Here is a 21,313-nt window from a genome sequence, read left to right as displayed (position 1 = left end):
AGGTTGCTTCTCTCATTGATTAGTTTCCATCCATTGTTTCTTGTCTTGCCTTCTGGTGTTCTGGAAAATAGGTTTGTGTTTGGCTTCTCTACCATTTATTTATTTGAGTTATATTGTAGCCTTATTGCAAAGTCCTTAGGACAACACATAAGGTGCTCACATTCCATCCCGCTCTGACTTCCATTATTTTATCATCCCACAAACCTTACAAAATAAATTAGTGTTATATATAAGTGATTCAAGTTCACTCAGTGAGTCTTGAGATTATGTAAACATTGAACGAATCTTCATATAAGTGTAACTAAGCAAACCATTTTAGAATAGAATGGAATGGAAAAGAACAGAACAGAACAGAACAGGCAGAGATAGTTAAAGAAACAATGATTACCTGGGCAAGGAATTTCGGATACAACATAGAATTAGAAAAATAGTTAAAAATTTGGGAGAGAAACTACAAACTGACGATGGCCATGGCATATAAAGAAAACCTCTACAAAATGTTTTACTGGTGGCACTTGCCACCAGCAAGATTGGCCAAAATGTATAAGAACTCCTCCGCCAATTGTTGGAAATGCAACCAGATTTCAGGATCATACTACCACATGTGGTGGACATGTAAGAAAGCAAGGAGTTACTGGGAGAAAATTTATAAATGGCTAGAGTTCAAACCAGAAGTGTGCCTCTTAGGTATATTGTTGGAAAGTTATGACAAAGCAACCATCTACTTAGTGTTACATGTATTGATGGCAGCTAAAATTACATATGCTAAATATTGAAAAAATGTGAACATCCCACCGGATGATTGACATAATTAGGAAAATTTGGGATTGTGCAGAAATGGACAGATGAACTTTAAAAATTAAAGATAAAGAAGACTCGAAATATTACAGGACATGGAATACATTTTATGAATGGATAGGGACAAGAGGTAGAAATGAGAGGGAAGTTTATGAATGTCAGTACAGCAAAGATGTATAAAACTATGGCTATAATATGGAAAAATGTGTAAATAAGCTAATGTAAGTAGAAACTTAGTTGAAGTTTTCTTTTATTTTCTTTTTTTGTTGCAATTACTATTAACATAGTACAGTTATAGTTATTAGCACGTATGTTAAGATTTATCATTGATCTCTCTCGGGCTTTGCTTTATTTGCATTGTTAACCTTGTTTATCTTTTCAATAAAATAAATAATAATAAAAAAGAACAGAACAGAATAGAATAAAGTTTATTGTCACTAATCGGCACACATTAAAATGAAATTTCAGAGGAGTTGTCAAAAGGTCACTACCTCCACTATACACTACATAACCATGACAGAATGAGCAAACAAACAAACAAATATACACATACCCACATATATTATATAACACCAAGAAACAACACAGTCTAATTTGAATATATAGATGTACAGGGCGAGAAAAATGAATCTTGTGAGTTTACCAGATGGATAGCATAAGGAACAAAGCTGTTACAGAATCTGGTATTCCTGCTAGAAATACTTTGAAACCTCTTCCCAGAGGAGAGCAACAGAAACAAACCATAAAGTAGGTGTATGGGGTCTCTAACAATACATGAGCCGTGGGGACGCAGTGGTTAGAGCACAGTACTGCAGGCTACTTCTGCTGATTAGTGACTGCCAGCATTTTGGCAGTTTGAATCTCACTAGGCTCAAGGTTGACTCAGCTTTCCATCCTTCTGAGGTGGGTAAAATGAGGACCCAGATTGTTGGGGGCAATATGCTGACTCTGTAAACTGCTTAGAGAGGGTCTGTAAAGCATTGTGAAGCTGTATATAAGTCTAAGTGCTATTGCTATTGAGCTCTAAGCACATAGCACTTATAAACAGTATTCTGAACAACAGGAAGCAAGCTTCCTATAATCTTCTCAGCTGTCCTTACCACTCTGTGTATGGACTTTCTATCTGAGGCACTGCTGTCACCAAACCAAACAGTGATGCAGTTTGTTAAAAAACTCTCAATCATGCCTCTGTAAAAAGTGGCTAGGACAGAAGGAGAAACATGTGCTCTCCTGATCCAATGCAGTTGAGAAATTCTGCTTTACTGTTTTTTTTATCAGCTATATTTTCCTCTGTTTAACTCCTGTTTGCTGATGCCTATATGATATGAAGCCATGCTTTCTGTAACCATGGTTTGATAAATACACTAGCGTGGCTAAGTTTATACACCGTATTAAGCCACAAACTATGAATTGCAAGCCATAGTGACTGGAATTCGCATAATATGCTAAATCAAAATCAAGCACTTACTTCATGGTGTAGTACAATGTCTGAATCCTACCATTAGCTTGTACTGTTGCTGAATAGAGTTACTTCTAGATTGGTTCTTCCTGAATATTTTTTTTTAATAAATGTAACATCACTGAATTATTCTTCCTTTCTAATTTTTTTTTAGTTTGAAAAGCTTACCACCCAGTTCTTGTTTTCTAGAAACATCTCAGAAGTCCAATCAGGTTAAACAAACTACTGGAGTTTCTGTTGTTCCTATAAGACTTCTGCTATTCCGCCATATATATATATATATATATAACTTAACATTCTGTAGCAGTTACTGTGTTCTGTAGTTTGGCTCATATACCTTTCATATCAAGATGATTTCCTTCATCCTTTTTTCTGTATTCTCTGAAAGCATTTATTTCTTTAACTTCAGAGTTTCTATAATATTGGAACTTTCACAGAAGATTCTGTAGCACAATACTTTGTCATGCTTTTCTAGTTACTTCATCTTTGCCAATGTAAGGTGCTGCCAATCAACGGAGGGTAAGCTATAATGTTGTTATTTATGCAACACAGATTAAAAAAATAAATTAGTTTTTTGCTGAAGGTACCAAAAGGTGTTGAATTTTTAAAGTCAGCAAATCTCCTGTGGATTCTACTATGATTCAGATATTATATTGTTGCTTGGGAATATAATCCTTCTCTGAAATTTCCATAAAAATCCAATTTACCTACTTTATAATTTTCAAGGCTTAAACTATAGGGCATGGTTTATGTTTTTCAAAAGCTTTAGGATTGATTTAGATTAATTTTAAGCTTCTTTCTTTCCTTCTTTCATAATCTTTTACTTCGTGAACAGCTTGTTCGCATCAAAGGAAGCCATTCTAGAAGGGTTGGGAATGGGAAAGAAAGACATCAACACTGATTTTGTAATAACATTCTCCTACAAAGTGAGGGAAGAACCTTTCAGGACAACTTCAAACACATAGTAAAGCTATGAGTTGCATGGTCCCTGATGATATAGGAAAATATTGCTTGTGGTTAGGACATCCTGTGTGTGTGTGTGTGTGTGTGTGTGTGTGTGTGTGTGTGTGTGTGAAGTATGGCACTGTTACTTCAAACTGAGTATGATCAACACAGACTGGAAGTACGCTGATCTAACTGTTCTTACCAGACGTGGAATTCAGCCTTTTGGACCAGTTCAGGCGAACCAGTAGTGCTGAAGATCAGTTGGCCCCGCCCACCCCAGCCCCGCTCTATCCTGTCCTTTATTTCCGCTTATCTGAATTGTGCGGCACAGCTGATTTCCTCCTCCCCTACTGTTCTACTTACCGTTGCTGACTTGGAAAGTAAGCAGCTGAGCCTCTAAATGTTCATTTTCAGCGCTATGTACAAGCGCTCTAGATGTGCGTGTGCAAAGCGCACACTCACTGAATCAGTTGTTAAACTGGCAGCATTCCACCACTGTTCTTACCACTGTTTAACTGTAGCTGATTTGACAAGGCAAATGTGTTGTATATCAAATAAAATTGGTCCTTGGGGAATTAGATCTTGCAGAGAATCAGGAAGTCAAAACAATTGACAAAATTCGTTTGGCTACCGATTACTAGTTGGAGAAAATTTATTTTATTTATTAAATTTGTATACCGCCCTTCTCCCGAAGGACTCAGGGCAGTTCACAGCCAATAAAATACGAGAATACATATAACACAGGTTAAAAACAGGATAAAAAACTAATTCGATATATGGCCTAAAAATTTAGATACAATTAAAAACCCCATTTAAAAACCCCAATTAAAAACCCCCATTAAAACTACGTTTACGCTAGCCCTGCACGCTGAAACAAAAGCGTCTTCAGCTCGCGGCGAAAGGTCCAGAGGTCGGGGAGTTGACGAAGCCCCGGAGGTAGCTCGTTCCAGAGGGCAGGGGCCCCTACAGAGAAGGCCCTTCCCCTGGAGGTCGCCAGCTGACATTGTTTGGCCGACGGTATCTGGAGGAGGCCCTCTCTGTGGGAGCGCACTGGTTGGTGGGAGGCTACTGGTGGCAGTAGGCGGCCCCGTAAGTAACCCGGTCCTAAGCCATGGAGCGCTTTAAAGGTGATAACCAGCACCTTGAACTGGACCCAGAAATTGAAGAAGAACAATCAAAACATGTTATCTGGTTACCCAAAAACACAGTATGATATTAAACAACCACTTAGAAATGAGGTGTGAAAAAGAAGAGGGCATAAGGAATTTGAACAGAGAATGTTCAAATAGCCTTTTCTATTAAGAATGGTCAGTAATCGCTAAATTATAATTCCCATTACTTTTAAGTTAACGTTCGATGTAGGTATATCCAGATTGCAAAGAGTAACTGCATATTGTATCTTATTTCTGTTTTCTATTGATGGAAGGGCTGTCAGGAAAAGGCCATACATCCAAGCAAAAACGTTGAACACCGCCAATCTAAACATATTGTGCAAATATTCTGCATTTTTTATTTATTTATTTATTTATCTTAACTAGATTTATTCTGTGGAAAGTAATAAAATGGGTGGGTGTTTCTGGGGGAATCTTAAGGGTTACACATAAAACCCATTATCTGTCTGGAAAATTCTCTTAGTAAGAGAAGTTGAATGCATATTAAAAATCTAATCTTGATGTAACCCATGAAGTGTCATGAAATTTCTTCGATTAGGATAACCCCAATTGGTGAGTCATTATTTTTTTTATTTATTTAACAGAGTTGGAAGGGACCTTGGAGGTCTTCTAGTCCAACCCCCTGCCAAGGCAGGAAACCCTAAACCAGTTCAGACAAATGGTTATCCAACATTTTCTTAAAAATTTCCACTGTTGGAGCATTTACAACTTCGGCAGGCAAGTTGTTCCACTGCTTAATTGTTCTAACTGTCAGGAAATTTCTCCTTAGTTCTAAGTTGCATCTCTCCTTGATTAGTTTCCACCCATTGCTTCTTGTTCTACCCTCAGATGCTTTGGAGAATAGTTTGACTCCCTCTTCTTTGTGGCAACCCCTGAGATATTGGAACACTATCATGTCTCCCCTAATCCTTCTTTTCATTAAACTAGACATACCCAGTTCCTGCAACCAGATTATATGCTAGTCAAGGTGTGCAATATACAGATGTAGCATGGTAGTTTTGCTACTTATTAGCAAGAAGATGTACCTTTCCTAAGGTTTTGTGTTAGCTAGACAGACCGTAGAAAAAAACTTTGACTCGTGGAGATGACATGGTAAAAATAAAAGAGGGTAGTATATTCCCATGCTTTTGCTTTCAGCTTAATTGAAGCAACTATTTTCATGATTATACAAGTTTCTTGTGCAAAGTTCTGAAAAAAATACTTCCTTTAAAGCAAACTTGATTTCATTGAGAGCTGCATCAGGGTTGTGTTTGACCTCAGGGGGCTGGGGAGGATGTGGCCAGCTCAACATCACTTGTGTCAGGGCACCTGTTGTGGCCAAGTGCTAAGACAGCACTTCCCTCAGACCTTCCCTCACTCTCATTGTAACTTCCTTCCTTCCTTCCTTCCTTCCTTCCTTCCTTCCTTCCTTCCTTCCTTCCTTCCTTCCTTCCTTCCTTCCTTCCTTCCTTTTCTTTTTCCTTCTCTCTTCATTCTCCTATCTTCTTCCTTCCCCCCTTTCCTTGCTTTTCCTTCCTTGGTCTCTTCCCATCTTCCCTTCTTTTTCTTTGTTTTTCCTTTTCCCCCTTTCTCCTTTCCTGTCCCTTCTTGCATGCTCCAATGCAAAAGGGAAAACATTTCTCCTTTTGTTTTGCTTTTAGTTTTTTTTGCTAGCCCGTGAAAACGGAGCTCGGGAGGGCCATGCGCTTTTTTGCTGGCAGCAGGCTGCAAGAGGCCATCACAGCCGAAAATGGGGGCTGGCCCTCCCAAGCTCCATTTTCACTGACAGAGGCACTGTGGGCCATTCCTTTGCTGTTTCCAGGGCAGCCCTAAGGGTCAGATCTAAGCTCCCCCCAGGCCTTGAGTTTGACACCCCTGCTTTAATGGATTCATATTGTACGGATGCCTCTAAGTGTCATTTCCCATGGCAATGCTTATACTATGGCCTTTACATTTGTGGCCTTCACAAAATTTCTGAAAATGGAGTTTTTCTAGAAGGCCTATGGGATTTTTTCCCCAGTTTTTCCCCTTTAATCTTACTGTGGATGTTTTAATTTTTGTATTTGACATGTTGTACTTATTACTGTAAACTGTGGAGAGGCTAGTGAGTAAAATAGGTTGAAATGCAATAAATCATTACTGTAGTATATCTGTCTATATGCTATGATAAAAGGAAAGCACATACACTAAAAAAAAACCCAAGCTTGTCACTTGGACAACTAATTCACTTGCAGAATATTTGGGGCTGTAGCCTAGGCAGTAAAGAGTTGTTTTTTTTTCTGTGTCTCTTCACTTCCATTTAATGTTCATCAGGATTTTCACAGTCCAGATATAGTCATTGTAATCAAGTATAGGTAATCCTCATTATGGTAACTGGCAACTTTGTCATTACACAAAGCAGTTCTTATGTCAGGAGTGTCAACCTCAAGGCCCATGGTCTGGATCTGACCTGTGGGAGGCTTAGATCTGGCCCGTGGGGGCTCCATGGAATCAGTGAATTGAATTGAATTGAATTGAATAATAAGAGGCAATTTCAAGCAAGGGCTACTGTAACTGATATCCACCAACTGGACATACAAAATAAATTCCATATCTTCCATTGTCACTAAACATAGAGAAAAGCAATTAAGGCAAGATACATGATTGAACAGAGCTTAATATTTGGAATGTCAAATATTGGCCTGGAAAATTTTGCCCCAAATGAGGAGCATTAACCAGAATAATTAAACAATGTGGTTCCTTGTGAGTAAATACACATTAGGCAATATTACACACACTCTGGTGTTTTTTTTAATTTCGTAAGAGTTTTCTAGATACCTTTGTTCAAGAACATAACAATTGCATGGAACAAAAAATCATTATTAGACAAGCTGACAACATAAGATCAATAATACAGCTTGTAAACTACCTCAGGGGTCTCATACTGCCTGACAAGTGGGTAGTACTTGAAATATAACAACAGAAACAACAAACACTGCTAAATTATTAAACATCCTATGGGAAAACGTAGGAGTTCACATTTGTGCCCTCATATTCCTTTTTTATTTTCCGTTATTCCAAAGACACAAGACATATTTAGTTAGCTTTTTAGCTTGGATATGTAGCATATTTTTCTCCTATATTGTTCTGAACTGAATTGTTCTGCACCTACTAAAACAGATAAACCAACATTCATTTCCATTCTGATTGTCTCTCCCCAAATCAAGTTATTTCCTGTTATACTGAATTATAATTCCTAGAAATCCCTGCCAGTTTAAAAAACAATTAAACATCTGACTAAGATAAATAAGATAAACTTATTTATCTTAATAAGTTACATTCATTCTGGGAAACACTATGCTTCTTATTTTTTAAACAAATATTTATATGCAAGGCAACCCAAAAATAAAATAAGCACCCAACTTTTATAACTGAGGGAAATAGAATTCTATCTTGGCATTTTAATGGGGGAACCAAAATGTTTAATGTTACAACATTAAACTGATGTTTCATACATTCTCTTCCTCATTCTATTTTTCAGTTGAGATATATATGGATAAAATCTTCTTTTCATTGCATCTGATCATTATCAAAAAGTGAGTGCTTTCAAATTTATACATTTTTCATTGAAAACTATGGTGGAGAGAAGATAAATTGTGGTAAGATGAGGAAGAGCAGTATTGGTTTTTTGAGTTGTAAATCATTTTGGGTCTTAAAAAGGTGTGGTATCAGCCTTAACCAAAAATAAGAAATCTCACCTTAGCGTAAAATATGGAACAGAAAGTGTTATATTGAACACTTACAGGTAAGCGACCATCCTAAAATATGCATAACATGTGCTTCATTTTGAGTTGTTTAACATAATATTTGGGGGAAATGTAAGCATTTTTCCTCAATGGGGTAAGAAAAATAGAAGATTTAAACAAAGGACAATATAACAAGGTAATTGGAAGAGATAAGAGTTTTGGCTTCCATTCATTTTCAGATACAACTGCATTTGCGATTGTCAAGACTTGCAATTGTATATTGTGGTGTCAAGGTTCTATTTATTGCTTTCTTTATGAACCACAGACACACTTTTATAACTTTGGCTTACAAATGTATCTTATATTTAAAAATTACATATGTTTTTGAGTGTTTGTAAGCTAATAGCAATATTACTTAGACTTATATACCACTTCACAGTGCTTTATAGCCCTCTCTAAGAAGTTTACAGAGTCAGTATATTGCCCCCAACAATCTGGGGGCAAAAATCCTTATTTTACCCACCTCGGAAGGATGGAAGGCTGAGTCAACCTTCAGGCTGTTGAGATTTGAACTGCCAAATTGCAGTCAGCTGGCAGTCAGCAGAAGTAGCCTGGAGTACTACATTCTAACCACTGCGCTACCGTGGCTCTTCATACTGTTAATACTGTTCTTCAGCTATGAATGGATATTATGTGCATATTTTTTAACTTTAATCACTCACTTCTTTGTTTTAGGAGCTTGGCAATGGAGTTTCTATATGCAACCATGCAATTTACCAGAGAGAAGATAACTTTCTGGTACCATTTCATGTCACTGCAGTGTATGTTCACTCAAAAACAGCTCTGAAATCTTCAATAAATTAATCTGCACAGATCGAAAATTCATTTTAAAAAGGATCTTTTCTTAAACCAAGAATTGTATCATAATATGCACATATAGTAATTATGCAGAATCTACCATACAACTAGAAAAGCAGGGCTGCCTATGCTTGAAAAATGCTTAGAAAGGATTGGTTTGGAATGTCTTCCACCATGAGCATAGCATGAAAACGCCTCATCTTTTTTTCAGCCTTCTATGGTCCAATTAGAATTAATTTGTTAATGATACAATTAATTAAGTAACTGACCCTTTAAAGCAGCCCCACTTTTTTCTGCTTTAATGTTAAGTTTGAGGGTGTGGGGAAGGAGCTGCTTTAAAAAAGGTGCAGGAAGGTGCTGGGCTCATAATTTATCTGAAGTTGGTTTTCATGCATATCATGGATAGCCCTGCTATAGGTGTATGTGTAGAGAGAGTAGCAGAATGTTGACCTCATTCCGAAAACTGAAAGACGCCTTGGATGATTATTCAATTCTCAGTTGCTCTGCCTTTTCACCAAGGCCATAGGAAGAATGTAATTACTTTTGGACCAATTTTCTCTACCTTGAAATGGGAAGATTCAAAGTGGTCATGCTGAGAGTTGGCTCTTTTAGCAGTTCTTGATATGCTTCATCAGTAAGAATTTGTTCCTCTGTGGGAAATAGTAGAAGCAAGCCAGATAGGTTTACAATACCTCTGTTCATGCTTTTCAGGTGTGACCAGCTGTTGCAATGGATAATTGGGTTTACACCCCAGGTGTTCTCCTTATGCCTTTGTCCTCTCCTTCCAGTCAACATTGAGGCAAACTAGATTGGAGTGGGGCTCTGGAATCCTTAATGTGTAGAACTGCTAGTTAAATTTCTGACAGTTCAGCCTAACAATATAACTAAGTGCTATAAGGTATTTTTTCATCTATTGTTATTTGTATTTGTTTTGTTCTTTGGCTGTAAAAATATTTTCAGACCCCTCGCATCCTGGACATAAATTATTTCAACTCCTACCCTCAAAACGATGCTATAGCACCCAGAACCCCAGGAGGCAAGCTATTCCATTAATTAATTAATTGCTCTCACCATCAGAAAATTTTCCATACTTCTAGGTTGGACCTCTCTTTGACAAACTTCCACCCATTACTTCTTGTCTTGTCTTGTCTTCTGGTGTCCTAGAGAATAAGTCAATCCCCTCTTCTTTGTGACAGCTTCTCAAATACAGGAAGACAGCTAGCATCCCTTCTGTCCCAATCCTTCTCTTCAGTAGACTGGACATACCTAGCACCTCAACTGTTCATTGTATGATTTAACCTTCAGGCCCTTTATCATTGTTGCTCTTCTCTACACAGTTTCCAGGGTACCAACATCCTTTTTGTATGTTCTGGTCTTTTTTATTGTTGTTATTTCATTCTTAGCTGTCTGTTATCTCTTTGAATTGCATGTAAACATGGTTTATTTCTATGAGTCTATAGATGGCTGATTTTCCTGAAGGACAAATGAAGACTGTAAATGCTATTAATAAAATAACTTAGTGTTTCTCCAGGGGACAAACCAAGTGATATAATGAGTAATTAAAGCAACAGATTTGAAAATACAATATTTAATTTAAATCTACTACTAACTCAGGGAATTTAAAGCTACTATCCACTAATTCAGAGAAGATTAACCATTTTCTTGATAAAAGAAACCTGCAACTCAAACGAACGCTATAGGAATTCAATTACAAATCTACAGAAGGTGGCTAGCCGGGTACACAGAAATATATAACAATGCGTTTTTCTTTTTTTCTCACTAGTCTAGCAAGTTTCAAGTACTCTTTATTATTGTAAACAATGGGAATTATTTCTGATTAAAAAAAACTGTTTTGTATAGTTAGAATACAATACCTGAATCCAAAATAATTGAGAAGTAACCAAGCCCGGCTCTTTGCTCCTAGCTTCTGTTTTTTAAAAATCAGAAACCTGCACTTTTGACCTTGAATTCAATAAGACATTTTCTTTTAGATACGTATTACAAAATTACCCAAGCTGGCACCCTGTAGAAGTGCTGGACCATCTCTCAATAGAATAGTAATGTCATAACTTGTAGGACTGAGTGAAGTTTTGATTTAAAGGGAATTTGATCAAATCTCTTCCTTCAAACTGAATTGCAAAATCAATTTGCTGATTTGAATTGCTGCAATGGATTTCTGCACAAGCAAGCAAGCAAGCAAGCAAGCAAGCAAGCAAGCAAGCAAGCAAGCAAATGAACAAAAAGCAGTATTGTTTCCGCACCAAACTTTGGAAAGATATGTAAAAATTCTTTTTTTCCAAAATCCTTTTCTCCCAGCAGGTAACTGGATTTAACACATGTAGAGCTAAGCCCTTCCATTAGCATCTCAACTTTGTCCTTGTTAAGCATGGTAGGTCTTAACTGTCACACAGACAATTAAGGCAATAATAATAATAATAATAATAATAATAATAATAATAATAATAATAATAATAATAATAAGAAGAAGAAGAAGAAGAAGAAGAAGAAGAAGAAGAATAATTAGAATTAGAATTAGAATTAGAATTAGAATTAGAATTAGAAGAATCGAATTGCAGAGATTCTGGCATAAACCAGTGCAGGTGATTCCAGTGGTACTCGGCACACTGGGAGCTGTGCCTAAAGACCTAGGCAAGCACTTAAAAGCAATTGGCGCTGACAAGATCACCATTGGTCAGCTGCAGAAGGCCACCTTACTGGGATCTGCTCGCATAATTCGCCGATACATCACGCAGTCCTAACGCTTGGGAAGTGTTCGACTAGTGATCTGTGATATGAAATCCAGCATAGTTATCTCGTTTGCTGTGTATACTGTCATTTTGTGTAAATAATAATAATAATAATAGGCTGTGATAATAAACCCACTGGATGCTCTGATTTATTCTAATTTTGCCCTATACTTAATCTGTAATATTGTAGAAATTCAAAGGAATAACATTGCTAATTTCTATTATGATCTTAACTCAGCTGGAGGTGATTTGAAAGGGTTATTTTGCTGGTTTCCAAGGAGTGAAAAGATGAAACTTTAATAATCCATCTTCTCTCTCACCAAAAGAAATACCAGCACTTGTCTTTTGTAGACTTCTATACTAATGAATCCAGAAATACACTGGAACGATGGTGTCCTTTTTGGTCTAATGTTATTGAGGGTTGGAGTGGGGTGAGGGACAGCGCTTGTACAAAACTTGTAACATAACAGTGCAACACTGTTCTTGCCATTTTCCCCTCCCCTTGCCCCTACCATACCGATGCCTCTGATTCAGCTGTTGGAAGGGTGGGTGGATTTGACTACTGGTCAGTGTAGAGGAAGAGCTGCAGATGGTAGAACAAGACCTCTCTGGACACAGACCCAAGTATTCCGATCTTTTATATCATGAATAGTAGCTACCTGAAATGCTTAAGAATCACTCTCATGAACCACCTGGAAAAAAAAAACCAGCTACCAAGATCTAAACACACAACAATGTCCCTTTTTCAATCTGCAATTGTAAGAAAGTACATTCCATTTAACAAGGGCTATTCTACCAAGAAAGATCAAATTACATAGACTTCTGTAAAGCTTTTGACTCAGTGGTACATGACAAACTTCTTGTAAAACTAAAATCCTACGGCATCTCCGGACCCCTCCATAATTGGATAACTGCGTTCCTGTCAAACAGGCAACAAGAAGTCAAAATAGGCAGTGCCCTATCAAATCCTGCTCCTTTTAATAGCGGTGTCCCCCAAGGCAGCATTCTAGGACCAACACTCTTCATATTATACATTAACGACCTCTGTGACCATATTATAAGTAATTGTGTTCTCTTCGCTGATGATGTTAAACTATTTAACACTACCAACAATGCGGCTACCCTTCAAAAAGACCTTGACTTTGTATCGGAGTGGTCAAAAATTTGGCAACTCCAAATCTCAAACAAACAAATGCTCTGTCTTACACATTGGAAAAAAGAATCAGAACACTAAATACAAGCTTGATGGGCATGACCTTGTAGATGACCCTCACTCCATCAAAGACCTTGGAGTTTTCATATCAAATGATCTAAGTGCCAAAGCCCACTGCAACTACATCGCCAAAAAGGCTTTAAGAGTTGTAAACCTAATCTTGCATAGCTTCTTCTCCAGAAAGATTACACTACTAACCAGAGCATATAAAACATTTGCTAGACCAATTCTCAATTACAGCTCGCCTATCTGAAACCCACACTTCATTTCAGACACTCAATACAATTGAGTGTGTCCAGAAATATTTTAAAAGAAGAGTTCTCTACTCCTTTGATCACAACAAAATACCTTATGCCACCAGACTTGAAATCCTGGGTTTAGAAAATTTAGAACTCCACCACCTTCGGCATGACCTGAGTATAACTCATAAAATCATCCGCTACAATGTCCTTCCTGTCGAAGACTACTTCAGCTTCAACCACAACAATACACGAGCACACGATAGATTTAAATTTAAAGTGAACCACTCCAATCTTGATTGTAGAAAATACGACTTCAGTAACAGAGTTGTTAATGCCTGGAATGCACTACCTGACTCTGTGGTCTCTTCCCAAAATCCCCAAAGTTTTAACCAAACACTATCTACTGTTGACCTCACCCCATTCCTAAGATGTCTGTAAGGGGCGTGCATAAGAGCACCAGCATGCCTACTGTTCTTGTCCTAATGTTCCCTTTGGTTGTATCAAATTTGTATGGTTATTTCATGCTTATACTTATATATATTGTTGTGTTTGAAAAATAAAATATTTTTTATTTTATTAATAATTATAATATTTTATTTAATTATTAATAATTAAAATATCTTCTATGTTTTTTTTAAAAAAAATATTTTATTTAAGCATGGAATTATCTGGTTAAAGACCATTATGGAATTTTATGATAGTTAGAGAGGGAGAGGGAGGGAGAAAGAGAGGGAGGGAGGGAGATAAATAGATGGGATGGATGGATGGATGGATGGATGGATGGATGGATAGATAGATAGATAGATAGATAGATAGATAGATAGATAGATAGATAGATAGATGATAGATAGACCGATAGACAGACAGAGAGACAGACAGCTTCGTGAAATGAAAGAAATACAGATCCTGATATTATATATTTGAGCTAATCACTTGCTAAAAGCATAATCAGGATATTGCAAACAGATCTAAGAGTACTTGAGACATATACAGGAAAAATGATAAGACTCAAGGTTTTTTGGGTAAAAAGCTAAATTTAAAATAATTGTTGTGAAAGGAATAAGAATACAGACATTCTACTATTTCTTTGCAGGTATTTTAGTATGGGATGGTGGAAATATCCAAATAAATAGTAGTGATCCAACATCTTAAATGTGGAATGCTATAAATTTGGCTGGTTTACATTTCATTTATATACAGTACATTCAATATTCCATGTAGGCAATTTGTTATTCTAACTACGTGAAATATGGCAAGTAGAATTGAAAATGTAAATACTGTAATCCTACAAAGCAGTTTAAATTGTTCTTAATGTATGCCATACATTATGTTCTTCAAATAAGTACAAATACATGCAACCTCCCCCCCATAATTTCAAATGAATTAGGCAAGATCCTTTTAAGTGTAATTTAACTGAATATTTACAACTTTATTTATTAAGTAGCTATTCACTTCTGAAGCTTGCAAGAGAGCTCATTGAAATACTTTAACATAAAAATATTGAGAGCACAATAAGAAAAACAATAAATATTTCAGTTTTGCAACTTTAGGAGGTGAAATAAATACAAAGAGAAAGCTTTGAAATACATGTTTTGTTAATAGAGGCGATGCCCAGCATGGTTATATATGATTTCAATGTCCTACATAGGTCTTTTATAATTTATTTATTTATTTATTTATTTATTTATTTATTTATTTATTTATTTATTTATTTTGTCACAACAGTATATATAAGCATAAGCATGAAAATAACTATATAATATATAAGCATATATATATATATATAAGCATAAGTATGTAATAACTATATTAATTGGATATAATGAAAGGAAACAATAGGACAGGAACGGTAGGCACGTTTGTGCTCTTATGCCCTTACAGACCTCTTAGGAATGGGGTGAGGTCAATAGCAGACAGTTAAAGCTTTGGGGATTTTGAGAAGAGACCACAGAGTCAGGTAGTGTGTTCCAAGCATTAATAACTATGTTACAGAAGTCATATTTTCTGCAATCAAGATTGAAGCGGTTAATATTAAGTTTAAATCTATTGTTTGCTCTTGTATTGTTGTGATTGAAGCTGAAGTAGTCTTTAACAGGAAGGAAATTGCAAGAGATGATTTTGTGAGTTAAACACAGGTCCTGTCGAAAGCGGTGTAGTTCTAAATTTTCTAAGCCCAAGATTTCAAGTCTGGTGGCATAAGGTATTTTGTTGTATTCAGAGGAGTGGAGAACTCTTCTTTTAAAATATTTCTGGACATGTTCAATTGTATTGATGTCAGAAATGTGGTATGGGTTCCAGACAGTCGAGCTGTATTCAAGAATTGGTCCAGCAAATATTTTATAAGCTCTGTTTGTTTTATAAGCTCATGTTTATAAAAAATGTTTTTTTAATATATATGCAATCCCTGAGACAAAAGGTAATTTGATAGAATCAGGGTTAACAGATGTTATTTATATAAACACAGTATAGATTGTCAATGTTTAAACATCCCGAACAAGATCGTGCCATGAAAGAATAAAACATGATTACCTGTGAATCTATCCATGATTATTCATCCATAAGTATCAATACTAAATGGATGGATTTAAAGAGATCAGTATATTCATCAGAATATTTTCAAGGATCAGTAAAAGAACTACTCCCCTCCCCTGTGTCATTGATTGCTTTAGTCATGATGGTTACTAAGCTAAACAAAATAGTTTTACCCCATTACTAGTTTTATTGCAATAGCTTCATAATTAATAGATATCCAAGAACAATAAAAACATAGCTGGGAAAGTGCTTGAATCCTAGTTGAAGTCACCTGTCAGCACCAGCAGAGGCGGGTTTCAGCAGGTTCTGACCAGTTCTGTTGAACCGGTAGCAGAAATGTTGAATAGTTCGGAGAACCGGTAGTAAAAATTCTGACTGGCCCCACCCCCATCTATTCTCTGCCTCCCAAGTCCCAGCTGATTGGGAGGAAATGGGGATTTTGCAGTAACCTACCCTGGAGTGGGGTGGGAATGCAGATTTTAGAGTATCCTTCACCTGCCACTCCCACCAAGCCATGCCACGCCCACCAAGTCCTGCTCAAGGAACTGGGAGTAAAAAAAAATTAAAACCCACCACTGAGTACCAGGTAAAGGCAAAGGTTCCCTTCGCACATATGTGCTAGTCGTTCCCAACTCTAGGGGGCGATGCTCATCTCTGTTTCAAAGCCGAAGAGCCAGCGCTGTCCGAAGACGTCTCTGTGGTCATGTGGCTGGTATGACTAAATGCCAAAGGCGCACGGAACGCTGTTACCTTCCCACCAAAGGTGGTCCCTATTTTTCTACTTGCATTTTTACGTGCTTTTGAACTGCTATATTGGCAGAAGCTGGGACAAGTAATGGGAACTCACCCTGGGATGCAGCACTAGGGATTCAGACTGCTGAACTGCTAACCTTTTGATCGACAATCTCAGCATCTTAGCCACTGAGCCACCGCGTCCCTTGTCAGCACCAGGTACTTGCTATTAAATCTTGCGGTAAAGTGACATATCCATATGGCAATAGCACTTAGAATATAGTAAAAGTGCCTAGACTTATATTTGCAGCACTTTCTGAGCATAAGTCCCCAATATTCTGGCTCCTCATTTTACTGACCTCAGGAGGATGAAAGTCCAACTCTATTTTGAGCCTATTCAGGATCGAATTCCAGATTGTGGGAAGAATTTTCCTGCAGCACTGCATTCTAACCACTGCGTCACCATGGCTCATACACCATACACTAGTGGAGCTATTAATTTTTCTTCTTTTTTTATCTTTTATCTTTGTTTATTGGCAGTGATGAAAGGGAGGTATTTTCTCTTCTTGTACTACTTTGCTCATAGTAAGGGATAGCATTATAAAACTGAGAAGGACAGGAAGGTATCACTGTGTTTAGAGAATAACCCAACGTAAAGTGAATAAGGTGGCTCAGGGGCTAGGATTTTGAGCTTGTCGATCGAAAGGTCGGCAGCTCAGCGGTTCAAATCCCTAGAGCTCCCATGTAATGGGGTGAGCTCCCGTTACTTGTCCCAGCTTCTGCCAACCTAGCAGTTTCAAAAGCACGTAAAAATGCAAGTAGAAAAAATAGGGACCACCTTTGGTGGGAAGGTAACAGCGTAACACCTTTGGCGTTGAGTCATGCCGGCCACATGTTCACGGAGACGTCTTCGGACAGCACTGGCTCTTCGGCTTTGAAACGGAGATGAGTACCGCCCCCTAGAGTCGGCAATGACTAGCACATATGTGTGAGGGGAACCTTTACCTTTAAGGTGAATCTTGCCTTTGAGTAATTGCTGCTGTTGTAAAAAAATTTATAAATTTTATTAAAATAATTTTTATCAATATGAAATCAATATATACTTGGAAAGAAAATAAGAAAGAATATTAAGAAAGATAAAATTTAGAAAAAGTTATCAAAGAAACGGCTTCTGATTTTTTTGACATGGGTTGTTATAAATGCATTTATATTTTCCTCTCTCCCTCTAAATTTACATCGTAATTTCCTTCTTCCATAAGCCTATGTTTCTAAACATCAAAGCCATCAATCACACATTCATGTTCTTCTTTTGTTCAGCAAAAAGTCCATAATTTTTCATACTATGGTTTTATCGAAGAAAATTTAACAAGAGAAAAACAATAGAAATGTTAGGAAACAAAATAAGGGGTGAAGAAAGAAAATAGAAAAAGGGAAAAAAATGTCTTTGAGAAATTGTTGAAGAATTTTCCTCTCCTAGAGAACCCACCATCTTTAGTTTTATTTTGTTTTGACCACAAATTTGAGGGAGAATCACAAAAAAGCCATTTATGCCTTGCTATAGAATTATTTCCAGTGTCATTGTGATCAGTGGATTAGCTGTCAGTTGCAATATCCTACTGGTAGTCGGTATGGGGAAATTATGAATGTTTCCCTTGTACTTAAAAGTTTGAGTGAAGTGGTTCCTTCTCTCAATTTCTATTAAATTGATGGAGATATTAATGTATAAAGTACTTTCCAATTAACATATCACAGAAGGGGCAATGGAAGCAACTCTGCAGCTCAGCGATAAAAAGGTAGAATTTGCATTGTGATGTCATGACACATATTTCATCATTTTGGAAAGTAACCCAATAATAAGTACAGCACAACACTGGAATAAATTGTACAGGAAAAGAATCAGTGAACAATAATACTAATAAGACAAAATTCCAAACTCCATTCTCATAATCTCTTAGTTTAAGAACCATTTTTATGTTATAAATAATAATAAATGATATATATTCGTTCCTCAACTTAGTGTTCTCTAGAATGTGTTAGAATTTTAATTTCTGTGCAGCATTTGCCAACTGATTATTATTGGATTTGAAGTTCAAACATTTGGGCGGATTAATGCATGCACACCAGAGATGGTATTCAGCAGGTTCTGACCAGTTCTGGAGAACCGGTAGCAGAAATTTTGAGTAGTTCAGAGAACCGGTAAATACCACCTCTGACAGGCCCCACCCCAATCTATTCTCTGCCTGCCAAGTCCCAGCTGATCAGGAAGAAATGGGGATTTTGCAGTAACCTTCCCCTGGAATGGGGAGGGAATGTAGATTTTATGGTATCTTCCCCCTGCCATGCCCACCTAGCCATGTCCACCAAGCCACATCACACCCATCAAGCCATGCCTACAGAACTGGTAGTAAAAAAATTTGAATCCCACTACTGATGCATACTCTCCTACACATATCCTTCAAATAAAAAAAATGGGGGGGGGATTGCAAAGTAATTCCTTCTCAGCCACAAAAACCAACTTGTTTTGTCAGAAGTTTCAAAGGGAACAGAATTTTAAGTGTCAGCTGGTGCCTTCACTCACCTCAGCAATGAAAGACTTGGCTGTCGAAGGGTTCATTACCAAAATGGCCCGCCTCAGCGTGTCCCGATAGCGGTTGAGTTCTTCAATCCGCATGGTGGTGAAGAGTCCTGTGATCATTTTATTGATGTTGTTCTCCACTTTCTGAAGTGCTACATCCATTCCCTGCTGAGATACTTTGTCCAAAAACTCTTGTATTCCACGGATATCTGGGAACATCAAAAACTCATCAGAATGCTAATTACCAAATAGAACACAGACAAAACCGATTTGGTCTTATCTGGAGAAAGGTATTGTGCCTCACGTTAAGCAACCCGCCCCCCCCCAAAGCCACATTAACTTAATATTCATTGCAACTGTTTGTTAGCTACATTCCTGACATGTCCTAAAGGGCTAATTTGTGAGTGGAAATTTTTAGGCACTAGTTTATTTTGAAAAGAACAATTAAAAAAAAGAATTTAATTATCCCTGGTTTGTTTTCCTTGGACGCTCATAGTATGAGACCAAATCCTGATAGACTGTGGTGTTCATTAACTAACACCTGCCAGGAAAAAAGATAATAAGTTATCAAAAGGCAATCTACCATTGATTTTACTTCCCCTGATACAACTCAGAAATCACATTATAATAATACTCCTCCTGTAATCAGGAAAAACATATTTAATTTAGGATTGGAAAACATTTAAAGCAATGGCACTTATAGTAAATATATCAAAAGAATTGAGAATTTGAAACAACTGTCTTTGCCAGGCAGAGTCACACCTTGAGACCAATTGTATGGATAGACCTTCAAAATCTAATAGGAATTTTTTTTTTTAAAAAAGGAAGCAAGGTACAAATTAATATGAACTGAGAAGGATGGGCTACGCAATGGTAATGGGTAGGAAAAAAAATAATTCCTCTCTTTGTCACTCTAACTAAAAATAAGCTTCTAAAACTGATTAATTACATCTCAAATTAAAATTAGAGTGCTTCAGGCTTTTTCTGAAATGCAGATAGCACCCTAGATGATATCTGTCAGGTCTATTCTAAGGAGAAAAATACTTAAAGTTCTCTGTTTCTACTCTTACCTACCTGAAATCTCCCAGGTTTCATTATTGAAAAAAATCAAACTAAAATAAAATCCCCCCACTCAAGCAATTGACCTTACATGCGTGTTAGTTCTTACTTTGAAAGCCGCTCTTCCCTTCCATCTTTCTATTTAAAGGTTTGTTCAGGTATGATATAAGTATCATGTCGAAAGCTGCCAGAAATATATTGAAGAGTTAAAAAAAGGTCAACAGTTGTTTTTGCTAGCGCTGTTGCAATAATTATTTGACCGAAGACTGATTTAGATATATCTGTTTTCACAGAAAGTCTAAAATATTTCAGGTTTAGCCTTCCTCGGACTTATCTCATGAATAGTCAGGATGCCAGAATTTTGGTTGAAGATAATTAAGGTAAAGGTTCCCCTTGCACATATGTGCTAGTCGTTCCTGACTCTAGGGGGCAGTACTCATCTCTGTTTCAAAGCCGAAGAGCCAGCGCTGTCCGAAGACGTCTCTGTGGTCATGTGGCCAGAATGACTAAATACCAAAGGTGCATTGTTACCTTCCCACCAAAGGTGGTCTCTATTTTTCTACTTGCATTTTTTACATGCTTTCGAACTGCTAGGTTGGCAGAAGCTGGGAACAAGTAATGGGAGCTCACCCTGTTATGCGGCACTAGGGATTCGAACCGCTGAACTGCCAACCTTTCTATTGACAACCTCAGCATTTTAGCCACTGAGCTACCACATCCCTTGGAGATAATTAGGCAGTCCAAACTAACTTTCTAAAAGGAAGAACAATTTAGAAGTGTAGATAAATGCATATAAATGCATATATGTGTAGGCAACTTAATGTCCCTGAGCAACTTTTGGCACTGACAGACATTTTACTAAAGTCAGACTTTTTACAGAGGACAGACTTTAGTTAAAAGTCTGTCAGTGCCAAAAGAGACATTTGTGGACTGCCTTTGAGTTTCTTTAGTTTCTCATTTTTTTAAAAAATGAGAAGCTGGTGTATGACAAAGCAAAGCAGCAGAGCCCATCATTTTTATACCTGAGAACACTCACATTGGGCCACACTGACATTTTTAAGACATGAAAGTGATAAGTGGCTGCAGTACGGTAGGGTTGGAAACTCATCTGCTCAGCAAAGGATAAAAAAAATTTAAAAAAAGCATTAGGGTACAAAAAACCCAAGGGTAAATTGCTCCCGGTTCGGACCGGATCGTCCAATCCAGTAGTGATGGTGGTGAGTGGTTCGGAGAACTGGTAACAAAAATCCCTGCCCCGCCCCTGCCCAGCTGAGCTG

The 21,313-nt window shown here is 37.3% G+C and overlaps 1 protein-coding gene across 1 annotated transcript in view; it reads right to left on the bottom strand.

Annotated features, from left to right (window-relative positions):
- The window catches only part of GRID2 (glutamate ionotropic receptor delta type subunit 2), a 1,015,350-nt gene that overhangs the window by 502,926 nt on the left and 491,111 nt on the right, over positions 1 to 21,313 (bottom strand). Inside the window, exon 2 of the mRNA XM_058193169.1 lies at positions 18,981 to 19,186. Coding sequence (XP_058049152.1) covers positions 18,981 to 19,186 — 206 coding nt within the window. The remainder of the gene's footprint in view (positions 1 to 18,980; positions 19,187 to 21,313) is intronic.

The sequence above is a fragment of the Ahaetulla prasina genome, chromosome 8 (assembly GCF_028640845.1).
Source record: "Ahaetulla prasina isolate Xishuangbanna chromosome 8, ASM2864084v1, whole genome shotgun sequence".
Lineage (NCBI taxonomy): Eukaryota > Metazoa > Chordata > Lepidosauria > Squamata > Colubridae > Ahaetulla > Ahaetulla prasina.
This window is presented reverse-complemented; position numbering and strand designations above follow the sequence as displayed.